The following is a 14,591-nucleotide window of genomic DNA, read 5'->3' as shown; positions in this document are numbered from 1 at the left end:
TTTCCTTATTCTACCAATGAATCAAAATGTTAAACATTTACTTCATGCAGCTATCAACAACACTAATATGTTTTGAAAAATGCATAATGTAACGATGTTGTATTAATTTATTATTAGCCCCCATTTCGGTAATAGACTATCATTTTGGTACCGAAGAATGAATAATACTACTGTCATGTCACACGAACTGGTGTACTCATTACAACTGTGTACATCTAGCAAAGCGAAAATTCATTATGAAAAAAATCTCGTTTTGCTATATGTGCACAGTTGTAATGAGTATACCCGTAAATGTGTTTCCATGTCAGTTTGTGACACGTGAGTAGTATCGTTCAGTCTTTCACATCGAGATGATGGTTTATGACCGAAACCGTTAGTAATAATAAAGTAATACCAACAGCTATGTGTCATGCATTTCTCAAAAGATTAAAAATGTGTAGTCCGCTTTGCCTAAGACTCAGCCCATGTGTTCATTCAATCTCATATCGCTGCAAACTGTTACACCGAAGCATTTGTGTGAGTTAACTAGCTCTATCAGTGACTTATAGTAGTCATAGGATACTACATTTTGCGTTCTACGATGTTCGCAATCCTGCATTTCTGAACCTTCAAAGCAGTTGCCAGTTTCTGCATCGCTTTGAAATTACATCAAGATCTGGTTGAATTTTTTGCCTCTTTTTTTTAAGACAGTGCTTCATCGTAAATAACTCCATCATCTGCAAAAATTGCGAGGTTACTGTAATATTGTACTGTATGTGTTACACCTAACAACTAAAATACTCTCTTTGTTCCAGAATGCGGGTTGTAAACGACAGTGAATGTATGGGTTTACATCACTATGCATTTCACAACTGGAGAGCAGTATCTGAACCAGGAACTCCAGAATGTGAGGCCAGTATCTCACTGAATGAAATGCCATGTAAACATACTCTTTACGCAATTCAACGTTTGCTTTTTTCTTCTAGAAAGAAGGAATAAGACTAAAAATGTAGACGGATTTCTTTAGTCATTTTTACAGCGTCTCTTTAATAAATTTACACTGGTTAAAGGGGTGCAATGGTTAAGGCGTGAACTTCAGATCTCTGTCTGCTTATTCAGATTTAGGCTTCTCTCCATTTGTTTAGACCACTTATAGGGTGAATGTAGTTCCTTGGCCGGCCGTTGTGGCCGAGCGGTTCTAGGCGCTTCAGTCTGGAACCGCGCGACCGCTACGGTCGCAGTTTCGAATCCTGCCTCGGGCCATGGCTGTGTGTGATGTCCTTAGGTTAGTTAGGTTTAAGTAGTTCTAAGTTCTAGGGGACTGATGACCTCAGATGTTAAGTCCCGTACTGCTCAGAGCCATTTTTTGTAGTTCCTTGGGAAAAATGCGGGATATTCTTCCCCATCCTTCTAATTCAGGCTTGTCGCCGACTGGAAATGTTTCCTTCCTTTCCTTCTGAACAAAGTTTCCGGATTTTTGGCTTTATAACACTTCGCTTGGTGCGTTAATTTGTGTGATAGTTTTCAGTGGTGTCTACAATTCTCGTAACGGCTTCTTCTCTTCTGTTACAGAACATGACCAGCGAATTCTCCTGGAGCATAGCAGTAATACGCTGGTGAGTGAAGGTTGAGGACGAAAGTAACTTTCACATGAAGTGCCACTGACAAGTAAAATAGCTCGATGAAACTTGGTTCATACGTAGAAACAACTGCTACAGTATGCTATAGACGGTAACTCAAAAGAATATTTGGTGAGACGAACAGGAAGTACACATTGTTTAAAGACAATAATTAATGTAGGTTAATTCTTAGAAAGAAGAAGACAGCAACCAGCCACTATTAAGTCTGCTATTTATTTAGGTAAATAGCGGCGTTACCGGTTTCGAACTGGCAAGTTCACCATCAGACGGCTGTTCACATGATTTTCAAGATACACTTTACATTATCGTCCATTTTCGATTTTTATTCTTCCACTGTGGCGAAGTATTTTTTGGTGTGTTGTTGCCGCCGAAAATTCGGCGCGATTTTGTTGCGAAGTTGCAGGATTGTATTTTTCGAATATTCCAAAATATATCCAACACTTATGTAATTTGTACATCACCACATTGTGCGAAGCACCACACACACATACACACACACACACACACACACACACACACACACACACACACACCAAAAAGAATTTGCCACATGTGAAGTTATCACAAAGAATGCAGATTTATAAAATCATGAGAACAGCCGTCTGATGTTGAACTTGCCAGTTCGAAACGGGTAACGGCGCTATTTATCTAAATAAATAGCAGTATTAATAGTGGCTGGGTGCTGTCTTCTTCTTTGTAAGAATTAGCCTACATTAATTGTACACAGCCACGGTCTCACCATGTCAGTTTTAGACCATAATCAAACTGAAGTCACAGCGCTTCATTATCGTCCCCTGGATGATGATGATGATGTTTGGTTTATGAGGCGCTCAACTGCGTGGTTATCAGCGCCCGTACAAATTCCCAACCTTTTCTCAGCCCAATCTCGCCACTTTCACGAATGAGGATGAAATGATGAGGACAACACAAACACCCAGACATCTCGAGGCAGGGGAAAAAAATCCCTGACCCCGCACGGAATCGAACCCGGGACCTTGTGCTCGAGAGCGAGTTCGCGACCGCGAGACCACGAGCTGCTCGTCCCCTGGACATAACAAACAGGGGAACATAAGGTGTATGATCACCAAGGACGGCAATTCATGCTCTGCAACGTGCTTGCATGCTGACCACACGGATGATAAGGAGTTCTTGTGATACGACGTTCCATTCCTCCGCCAGCGCCTTTGACGACTGATGGGTGGTCGTCTACAGACGTTAAAGTAACCTCTGGCGTGCCACAGGGGAGTGTTATGGGAAAATTGCTTTTCACAATATATATATAAATGACCTAGTAGACAGTGTCGGAAGTTCCATGTGGCTTTTCGCGGATGATGCTGTAATATACAGAGAAGTTGCAGCATTAGAAAATTGCAGCGGATAGGTACTTGGTGCAGGGAGTGGCCACTGACCCTTAACATAGACAAATGTAATGTATTGCGAATACATAGAAAGAAGGATCCTTTATTGTATGATTATATGATAGCGCAACAAACACTGGTGGCAGTTACTTCTGTAAAATATCTGGGAGTATGCGTGCGGAACGATTTGAAGTGGAATGATCATATAAAATTAATTGTTGGTAAGGCGGGTGCCAGGTTGAGATTCATTGGGAGAGTGCTTAGAAAATGTAGTCCATCAACAAAGCAGGTGGCTCACAAAACACTCGTTCGACCTATACTTGAGTATTGCTCATCAGTGTGGGATCCGTACCAGGTCGGGTTGAGAGCGGAGATAGAGAAGATCCAAAGAAGAGCGGCGCGTTTCGTCACATGGTTATTTGGTAAGCGTGATAGCGTTACGGAGATGTTTAGCAAACTGAAGTGGCAGACTCTGGAAGAGAGGCGCTCTGCATCGCGGTGTAGCTTGCTGTCCAGGTTTCGAGAGGGTGCGTTTCTGGATGAGGTATCGAATATATTGCTTCCCTCTACTTATACCTCCCGAGGAGATCACGAATGTAAAATTAGAGAGATCGAGCGCGCACGGAGGCTTTCTGGCAGTCGTTCTTCCCGCGAACCATACGCGACTGGAACAGGATAGGGAGGTAGACAGTGGCACGTAAAGTGCCCTCCGCCACAGACCATTGGGTGGCTTGCGGAGTATACATGTAGATGTAGAATGCTGAACGCTGAGTGTATCGCTTGCAATGACTTGAAGGTCAACACGACCACGCAACATTATACCTCCTCACACAATGACACAACTATAAGAACCATCGTGTTCTACAATTCTGGACGTACCCTCATATGGCGAGAGGTGAGAACATATAATGCACCCAGGAACATTGTCGAACAAGATCGCTTTGGTTGTCCAGGTGTTACGGTGTCGGGAGGCATACTGTTAACTGAGCGTACTGACATCTAAATCTTTGAACACGGTTCACTCACCCGTCAATGCTAATGTGTCACTGTACTCCTTCTTGACGTGCAGGGGTGCATTCAGCCCTCATTTCATTTTTTTGGGTGACAATGTGCGGCCGTATCGAACAGCGCAGGTAAGGGAGAGCTTTGAAAGAGAGGATATTCGTTGACTGCCCTAGCCTGAACTGTCTTTCAACTTACATCCCATCGAGCACGTCCACCTGCAACAACGGCCATCAGCAGTTGTCAACCGCACTGATGCAGAAATGGAACCCCCTACTACAAGAACTCCTAAGCAAACTCTTGGCCAGCGTGACAGCACTGTGCAGAGCATGCATTGACGTCCATGGTAATCACACACCCTATGAAGAACCATTTCCCGCCTTTTGTAAAGTCCAGGAACCATTATGAATCGCTGTGACTTCACTGTAATTATTGCCTTTGAATAAACGTGTCATTTCTCTTTATCTCACTGTATACTTATTTCAGTTACCTTCTCTAATATACTGCAGCTGTTCTTTCCACGTACGCTGCAGGTTTCATTGAGCTATGTTATTTGGGAGGTCAACGGCCTTGCTGCAGTTGTAACACCGGTTCCCGTCAGATCACGAAGTTAAGCGCTGCCGAGCGGTGTGCACTCAGCCCTTGGGAGGCAAACTGAAGAGCTACTTGACCGAGAAGAAGCGGCCGGCCGGGGTGACCGAGTGGTTCTAGGCGCTACAGTCTGGAACTGCGCGACCACTACGGTCGCAGGTTCGAATCCTGCCTCGGGCGTGGATGTATGTGATGTCCTTAGGTTAGTTAGGTTTAAGTAGTTCTAAGTTCTAGGGAACTGATGACCTCAGAAGTTAAGTCCCGTAGTACTCAGAGCCGTTTTGCGAAGTAGCGGCTCCGGTCTCATAAACAGGCATACGGCCGGGAGAGCGATGTGCTGACCACATACATACACCTCCATATCCGCATCCAGTGACGCCTGTGGGGTGAGGATGGCACGGCGGCAGGTCGGACCCGTTGGACGAAGTTTTTTTTGTTATTTGGGAGTGACACACCACGTGAACGTTACTTTCGCCCTTAAGTTTTGCTCAGCAGTGTATAACCATGTTCATGTACAGTTTAGTCATAGAATATAACATATCCCCGAGAATGCATATTTTTTATCACCAGCATAGCAAGTGTATGCTCCATAATGCCAATGACAATTTTTACATGAAATTACGGGCCAGTAGCGCAGTGAGATATCTGCACGCTTCTGCAGTGACGTATTCTCGATGGCAACCAAGCCACGCAGCTTAAATTAGTTACAATTGTAAAAAGGGAGAACGCAAAAAGCCTCTTGTTGCTCTGTTATTAGCATGTCGACGCACTTCGTACATTGAAGGAGCGAGAGAATGAACTAGCTATAAAGGCTCTCTGGACATAGTGACTCAACGCAGACTTCTACCAGCGCTACATCAACCGGCAATTTACAACCGGCGAATAAGAAATCTCTTCATTCGATTTGTAAGTTAAAATCCACCCGAGATTCCTTTTTTAATTAATGTAGATACAGCGATATGAAATCCTATGATCGTCTTTGAAACTGTGTATACAGTTCTCAGACAACTGTGTACAGGGCTTGCCTCGCTTTGGGTAGCTTTTGTACACGGCTACAGGAACGCATCTAGCTACAGAATTAAAATAAATTAATTTCGAACATCGATGGGGAATTAGACGTTTTTAATGTACCCTCCTGCTAAAAAAAAAAATGGTTCAAATGGCTCTGAGCACTATGGGACGTAACATCTGTGGTCATCAGTCCCCTAGAACGTAGAACTACTTAAACCTAACTAACCTAAGGACATCACACACATCCATGGCCGAGGCAGGATTCGAACCTGCGACCGTAGTGGCCACACGGTTCCAGACTGAAGCGCCCAGAACCGCACGGCCACACCGGCCTACCCCTCCTTCTCCGAGACAAACGCAGGATAATTAAATTCCTATGAGTTTTGTTACAGGTTGAGGAGAAAAAGTATAAAACCAGCTTGCTTCATTCTTCGTGACGTTCGAGATGAGTGTAGGCGTAGCGAGAATGCAACAAATCCGAAATATTCAGCTATTGCAGTATATTGCACCAGGTGCGACAATTGACCCATGAAATACGTTCGTCAAACCGATAGGAATTTTGAGATCAGGTTTCGTGAGCATTTGAATTTTACGCACTTGATGTCAGCATTAAGTACAAATGGACACGGGTACAGAATTGCCAATTGGTCCAAAGCTTCATAAATTTTTCATCGCCAGAATGAAGGTCATACCTTGAATATACTTGAGGAAATTGACATTCTGCGGGTTGGTAACCGCCGACTGGAATATACATTAAACAGCAAAACGGAATTAAGACACCGAAATGTACAGTACTTGCTAATGTCGACAGTCTTCATATCAATAAATAACTTTTACTTGCCGTGTTTCATGTATTATCAAATTACTTTCGTATATTTTCGTTACTTTTTTTTAGTATACCGCTATGAATGTATGGACGCGTCCCGACATTCGGGTTTTATTAAATAGTTTCTTTCTGTCATCTTGTCGCGCCGCCTATTCCCGGGTTGCTTCGCGCTTGCCTGTCAACTCGTCACTTGTCCGTCTGCTCAGTATTCAGCTGGTATCGCCTCGTTCTTATTCTCGCCGTGATACGTTTGTAGCATACGGTAACAGCTAGGGTTTTTATTCTTCGATTTAGTTTGTTTTCCTTGCTACTCATTTTACCTTCTGCTCGTTTATTTTCGTTATGGTCTTCTGTATTATATGGTTTTAGTGTACATTTCATGGTCGTACACGATAATTTGGTTATTTCCTCAGGGCCAGCGTCATACAACAGACTTTTACGAGTTTTATCCAGTCCTTGATCTGATTGATAAAATTTTTATTATATGACTCTCCGTGTTTCTCCTTAGAACTTGAGTCATTTACTATGACCGTCTCCTTCATTCCGCCTCTCTTATTTTGACTCCCGTTCTTTCAAGCACGTTTTAATACAGCATTACTGAGCGTGAGTGAGGGCCTCCAATGATCTCTACATTTTGCTGTAAATGGTTTGAATGTGAGTATTCTGCTTATTGTGTACCGATTCTCTTGAGGTTTGTTGTCACTTTCGTATATTTAGTGTTTAAATAGCATTGAAGTTACATACTGCTTTCACTGTAACTATTGCAAAAATTTTTAAATTTTTTTCCTCCATCTGTTTTTTCTATTCAGTTGTACCTGATGATGCAGCTTTAGTGCTGCGAAACCGGTTGCTCTAATAAATGATTATTCAACAGCTGCTGCCGCTTTGCTTGGTAAGAATATATTCTTACAGCTGATTACTAACAACACAGTGCGTACGGAAATTCCGGTTACGAACTTCAAGGACTTGTAGAAGGGAGTGAGTACATAATAGCTTGAATAGGAACCCATGTCCAGAAACCTACTGTTTCCTCGGTATAGCCGTCTGAAAATATGTTTGCTAGGTAGGTATGCAACAGGGTGGTCATGGTGGGGGGAGAAGGGGGGTGGGATGACGGATCGGTTAATGTCATTTGGTGTCTATCCTACCTCTCTGACCTGGTTCGAGCCTCATTTTCGCCACAATTGCGCAACGGCTTCGAGAGAGGGTACCTTCGCCGTTAAGAGGCGTGACGTTAACAGGTTGACGCCGCACACCCGAATTGGAAGAGGCCGCAAAGTATCACGTTGAAGAGTATCCGTCAACAAGTACACGACCAATTGCTTTGGCTTTTAATGAGTGGAATTGTAAAAAAAATGTTATATACTTGGTCACGCCTAATCAATTACTTGTAAATGTGGTCGCGTTACCAACGTGTTTTCAAATGAGTTCCAATTCAGAATATGATCTGCTCATTACACTCTACAAGTCTAGACGTTTGTAACGGGAATTTTGGTACGCCCTGCATAAAGAGTGTTGCTAATGTACAGAAAGATAAAACTTATTTCTATAAACAAAAAACATCGTTTGGATCACAGCTTTTCCTTACCAGTTAGCAGTTTAAAATTGCGTTGCAGATCATCTTCATGTCAAAGATGGGACAAGAACAAGGACAACAACAACGAAAATTACACTTGATACTACTAACTTGACGCTCAAAGACTGCACAGATAACAAAATATTATCAAACCACACATACCTTGTGCCGCAAAGTGCAGTTCGGCAACATTAGTATAATAATTTTTGGTGCCAAGTATCTGTCGGTTCATAATACTTTGTTGTTATTTGTACATACTTTGAGCGTAGTCTTTGTAACATCATCATTCCGCAATATTTATTGTTGTTGTCTCTTTTCGTGTTCCAGCTTAGACCTGGTGATCTGCAGCACAGATAGAAACCGATAGTCGGTAATAAAAAAATGTACCCTGACGGTGTTTGTTTATTTATTATAACAAAAGAGCCGATGGTTCCTAAAACTTGGCATTAATTATGAAAGACTACTAGGGTGTCAGATCGCGTCATGTCCGTCTTCAGTATCTTTTAAGCTATCGACGGTTTCGACCTCTCTGCTGTGATATCCTTCAGGATCTTCTGGTGTTCACTGTCGGGCAGTGTTCACGTGTCTGCGAACTCTAGAAGATTTTGAAGAAGACTCCAGCTGAAGGGTCAAAACGTCTATTGCGTAGACGAAATTGAAGTGTAACAGACGCGGCCTAAAGTCCTAGAAGATTTTACCTTCAATGACCGTGACCACGAAAGTCTTCAGGCTTGAATAATGCACAGACAAACCGCCACATGACGTGTGTTATTTGATTTACTGATTAGTTTCACTCAGCAAGTATGAGAATCCTCAAATATTAACTGGCCTGGTCCCAAAACGTTAGCGTACGGTACTGCAGTGTCTACGTCTACATGTACATCTACATATACGTCTACGTGATTACTCTGCTATTCACAATAAAGTGCCTGGCAGAGGATTCAGTGAACCACCTTCAAGCTGTCTCTCTACCGTTGCACTCTTGAACAGCACGCGGGAAAAACGAGCACTTAAATTTTTCTGTGCGAGCCCTGATTTCTCTTATTTTATCGTGATGGTCATTTCTCCCTATGTAGGTGTGGTGTCACCGCCAGACACCACACTTGCTAGGTGGTAGCCTTTAAATCCGCCGCGGTCCATTAGTATACGTCGGACCCGCGTGTCGCCACTATCAGTGATTGCAGACCGAGCGCCGCCACACGGCAGGTCTAGAGAGACTTCCTAGCACTCGCCCCAGTTGTACAACCGACTTTGCTAGCGATGGTTCACTGACAAAATACGCTCTCATTTGCCGAGACGATAGTTAGCATAGCCTTCAGCTACGTCATTTGCTACGTCCTAGCAAGGTGCCATTATCAGTTGCTATTGATCTTGTTAGTCATGTACCGTCAGACCGACGTTCACCATTAATGGATTAAAGTTAAGTATTCCACCAGCTACGTCCGTTTTTTTCTAAAGTCTAATTTCCTTGCCCTGTTCCAGACCTCACGCCAGCCTGCGTGAGCTAAAACGCGTGCCTTTCGGCTTCCTCTAGATTCCTGGGTTGGCTCTCCTGCCAATCCACAACAGTAGGTGGGTGCCAACAGAATGTTTTCGCAATCGGAGGAGAAAACTGGTGATTGAAACTTCATTAGAAGATCCCATCGCAACGAAAAACGCCTTTGTTTTAATGATTGCCACTCCACTTCACGTATCATGTCTGTGACACTATCTCCCCTATTTCGCGATAATACAAAACGAGCTGCCCTTCTTTGTACTTTATCGATGTCATCCGTCAGTCCCACCTGATTCGGATCCCACACCGCACAGCACTACTCCATAATAGGGCGGACAAGCGTGGTGTAAGCAGTCTCTTTAGTAGACCTGTTGCACCTTCTAAGTGTTTTGCCAATGAATCGTAGTCTTTGGTGTGCTCTACCCACAATATTATCTATGTGATCGTTCCAATTTAGGGTATTTGTAATTGTAATCCCTAAGTATTTAGTTGAATTTACAGTCTTTCGATTTGTGTGGCTTATCACGTAATCGAAATTTAGCTGATTTCTTTTAGTACTCATGTGAATAACTTCACGCTTTTCCTTATTCAGGGTCAATTGCCACTTTTCGCACCATACAGATATCTTATCTAAATAATTTTGCAAGTCGTTTTGATCATCTGATGACTTTACAAGACGGTAAATGACAGCATCATCTGCAAACAATCTAAGACGGCTACTGAGATTGTCTCCTATGTCGTTAATATAGATCAGGAACAATAGGGGGCCTATAACACTTCCTTGGGGAACGCCGGATATTACTTCTTTTTTACTCGATGACTTTCCGTCTATTACCACGAACTGTGACCTTTGTGACAGGAAGTCACGAATCCAGTCGCACAACTGAGGCGATACTCCGTAGGCACGCAGTTTGGTTAGAAGACGCTTGTGAGGAACGGTGTCGAAAGCCTTCTGGAAATCTGAAAATATGGAATCAATTTGACATCCCCTGTCGATAGTACTTATTACTTTACGAGTATAAAGAGCTAGTTGTGTTTCACAAGAACGATATTTTCTGAATCCGTGCTGACTATGTGTCAATAAATCGTTTTCTTCGAGGTACTTTATGATGTTTCAATGCAGTATATGCTCCAAAATCCTACTACAAATCGCCGGCCGCGGTGGTCTCGCGGTTCTAGGCGCGCAGTCCGGAGCCGTGCGACTGCTACGGTCGCAGGTTCGAATCCTGCCTCGGGCATGGATGTGTGTGATATCCTTATGTTAGTTAGGTTTAAGCAGTTCTAAGTTCTAGGGGACTGATAACCACAGCAGTTGAGTCCCATAGTGCTCAGAGCCATTTGAACCATTTGAACCTACTGCAAATCGACGTTAGTGATATAGGCCTGTAATTCAGCGGATTACTCCTACTTCCCTTTTTGGGTATTGGTGTGACTTGAGCAATTTTCCAGTCCTTAGGTACGGATCTTTCTGTGAGCGAGTGGTTGTATATAATTGCTAAATATGGAGCTATTTTATTAGCATACTCTGAAAGGAACCTGACTGGTATACAATCTGGACCGAAGGCCTAGCCTTTATTAAGTGATTTAAGCTGCTTTGTTACACCGAGGATATCTACTTCTACGTTTCTCATCTTGGCAGTTGTTCTGATATATGACGCAATGTTCCCTCGGACATTCATGCATATCCGAAGGAATATTGCATCGTACGTCTGACAACAGGTACTGCACTATCGTATGTATGCGCCAACACTGGGCAGTCAACTTTCAACTAAAAATGTATACATAATGGATGTACAGGTGCAGTTTGTAGACACATGGTTGACGACATATGGAAGTTTGCGTCTGGCTGTGAAACGTGCTCGGACAGTCTAATGGTAAGACGACCGTTCGCGATAAGCGGGAAAACCAGGTTCGAGTCTCGGTTCAGCACAAATGCCTGGATTTGCTTAAAAAAGAAGATCAACAAATATACCGGCAAAATAAATGACGAGGGTGGTTTCTCTGCGTCTGTAAGGTGTCAGGCAAATCCAACACCTTCCATGAAAACCCTGACATGATAGCAAATCCGACATTATGTCACATAGTTCCGAACAAATCCTGACATTAAATTAACCAAAGTAATACGATCAACGAGTGAGCAAATGGAATACCAAATGGAATAACACAAGAACGCCTAAATGCATGTCATACCTTCCCACCGTGAAACAGACGCAGTTCCGAGGGGAGAAACGACAACAGACGCCGAGAGCAGAACCATGTTAAGCTAGAAGGCCCTACGATATGGGACGGACACCCACATCGTCGGCCGACCGCCAAGACCACCCGCCAGCCCATGTTAAGAGATAGAGCCCTCCAGAAGAACAGTATAGATCTTACGATAACGCTAAAATGGCCACACCAGCTGCAAGTTTTAGCGTGAGACTATACGCGTGTCTGTTTCGTTGCAAACGTTAAAAACATTGCCCCACCACGAAAAGTATAACGTTTCTCATTGGATAGACAGAATTTTTGTAGGCGGAGCTTAAGGTTAACATTGAGACCCTGATTGGTCAGTTAAAAACACAGCCACATACCTTTTTCTTAAACCAGCTTTGGTAAATTGTAGTAAGGAGAGGTTAGAGAGGAGTTGCTTCCTAGATGGCGAGGTGTGTGGAGCTGCGCCGCCCGCCGCCCTCTGATACTGCCTAATCAACGACAAGGTAATGAACGCACGCGATGCCACATGAGAGCGCATAAGCCGTCACTCAGAACTGCAGAAGTCTCATCTGCTACACCCCCTTATTACATAATACTAGTGTCGATCGTCAATTGAACTTCGTGGTATTCACATTTGCTATTAGGAGTTAAAATCTGAAACGGGATGATTTTTTTGTTATATAGTTATTGAGAAACCACATCAGCCACTGTAATTTACGACAAGTTAAATAAGTAATTATAGATAATTGAGGGTCACTGTAGACCATTTTTGATAGTTTTCTCTTTTATAAAGCTTCATTTAAACCTAGATTATAGATGTGATATGGCATAGGTCATCCTTCGATCCATTATAGAACTTGGAAACCCATTCAGGGAATATTCGTTCACATTTTTGTTGAACGCAGTTGGTTTTTTTCATCCTGTATTAAAATATTTCCTTTTATCAATAGTGAAATTTATAAACAATGTTTTGTGAGTAGAATAAAAATTCCAATGGTAAACTTAGCTGCTTTTTCGACGTTATTTTACCAGCTAACTAAAAATAGGAAAGCCTTGAACCCCTTCCACTAAATTTAGTTAGCATTAAGATTCTTTTACAGGGAGTGCAGTGGAGCTGACACTCAAATCATTAAGTATTTGATCTTCTGAACTCTACATGTCATGTGTGGTCTGGCGTCTCCTTACCAGCAACAGGTCCCAGGTTCAAACTAGTCAATTCCGTAAAAAACAAGCTCAGAGCGTCGTTGCGCGAAAGTGGTAGGGAGACACGACTTAGAACAAACAGACACCACGCAGAATGTTAGACGTCTATTGCAAGCGAGACGACGCATGGTCCAGAATTGCAGTCACTGTGATCTGAAGATGTGAAGAAGGATTGTGGCACTTACCAAGCTCTGACCGTGCGGGCAGCACTTGGGCAGGCAGTAGTGGCTGGCACAGTATTCCTCGGCGTCGACACACACCCTGACGAGGCCGTCACCGGCGAGGCAGCGACCCACGCCCTCCGGCAGCGGCTGGTCCTCCGGCACGTCCACCAGCGCCCCCTTCTCGCAGTTCTCCGGCACCAGCATCGCGCTCGTGTCGGGCAGCCGCTCGTCCGTCGAGTTCGCCAACATAACGTCCCAGTCGGTTGTGACGTCCTCGAAGACGCCGGATACCGGTCCAGAGTCTTCCGCGTAGCCCCAGGTCACGGCGGCTTCACTAGTGGCGCCGACACTGCCGTTGTAAGCGTTCTCCACAGTTTCCTCCTGTCGTCTGCCGGACGTGGGGTCACTTTGCAGCAGCGTGACGTCGGTTGTGGGAAGCGGCTCCGTGGTATATTCGCCAGGCGCCGCGGTGAGGTTGAGGAAGTCATCGCCGGCGTCCGTCGTGTGGTTGGCGTCGGACACGCACGCCCAGATGGTGGCGTCATAGCTGAAGCTCGGCGCGCAGCAGCTGCCCACGGGCTGCAGCGCTGCGGCGCGTGCTGCGAGGGCGATGGCGAAGGCGAAGGCTAGGGCTACCAGGAGCGGCAGCCGCATGCTCCGCTGCCCGCAGACCGCCGTCTGTTCACTGCTGACCGGCCGCCGGGCGCTGCACTGCCGCGCGCCGCTCTCCGGGTTCCGGTTGTGCCACGTCGCGCATGCGCACCGCCGCGGGAATCCCTCTCGCCGACCCGCGTCGTTTGCACGCTCGCGTGACGCGCTGCCCTCGGGCGCCAGCTTCCAGCGGCCGCGTGGGTTTGTTTCTCGGCCAGACGCGGCTCTTTCCACGCGGATCGTTTTCGCCCGGATTTGGCAGCATTCCAAAGGAAATCGAGCTACTCCAAAGACCATTAATCCTTCGTCTGCGTACTTCACAAGCCGTCGTCACGCGTAATGTTCGGACGAGCAAAATACCCGGTGACGATAGCTATCTACATCTACATTTACACTCCGCAAGCCACCCAACGGTGTATGGTGGAGGGCACTTTACGTGCCACTGTCATTACCTCCCTTTGCTGTTCCAGCCGCGTATTGTTCGCGGGAAGAACGACTGCCGGAAAGCCTCCGTGCGTGCTCGAATCTCTCTAATTTTACACTCGCGATCTCCTCGGGAGGTAAAACTAGGGGGAAGCAATGTATTCGATACCTCATCCAGAAACGCACCCTCTCGAAACCTGGACAGCAAGCTACAGCCGGCCGCGGTGGTCTCGCGGTTCTAGGCGCGCAGTCCGGAACCGTGTGACTGCTACGGTCGCAGGTTCGAATCCTGCCTCGGGCATGGATGTGTGTGATGTCCTTAGGTTAGTTAGGTTTAAGTAGTTCTAAGTTCTAGGGGACTGATGACCAAAGCAGTTGAGTCCCATAGTGCTCAGAGCCAGCCAGCAAGCTACACCGCTATGCAGAGCGCCTCTCTTGCAGAGTCTGCCACTTCAGCAGTTTGCCAAACATCTTAT

General features: G+C 45.0%; 1 protein-coding gene across 1 annotated transcript in view; it reads right to left on the bottom strand.

Moving 5' to 3' along the window:
* The window catches only part of LOC126458517 (uncharacterized), a 703,126-nt gene extending 689,395 nt beyond the window's left edge, over positions 1 to 13,731 (bottom strand). Inside the window, exon 1 of the mRNA XM_050095620.1 lies at positions 13,063 to 13,731. Coding sequence (XP_049951577.1) covers positions 13,063 to 13,695 — 633 coding nt within the window. The 5' untranslated portion in view covers positions 13,696 to 13,731. The remainder of the gene's footprint in view (positions 1 to 13,062) is intronic.
* Between the last annotated feature and the right edge of the window lie 860 nt (positions 13,732 to 14,591).

This window comes from Schistocerca serialis, chromosome 2 (assembly GCF_023864345.2).
Source record: "Schistocerca serialis cubense isolate TAMUIC-IGC-003099 chromosome 2, iqSchSeri2.2, whole genome shotgun sequence".
Classification (NCBI taxonomy): domain Eukaryota; kingdom Metazoa; phylum Arthropoda; class Insecta; order Orthoptera; family Acrididae; genus Schistocerca; species Schistocerca serialis.
This window is presented reverse-complemented; position numbering and strand designations above follow the sequence as displayed.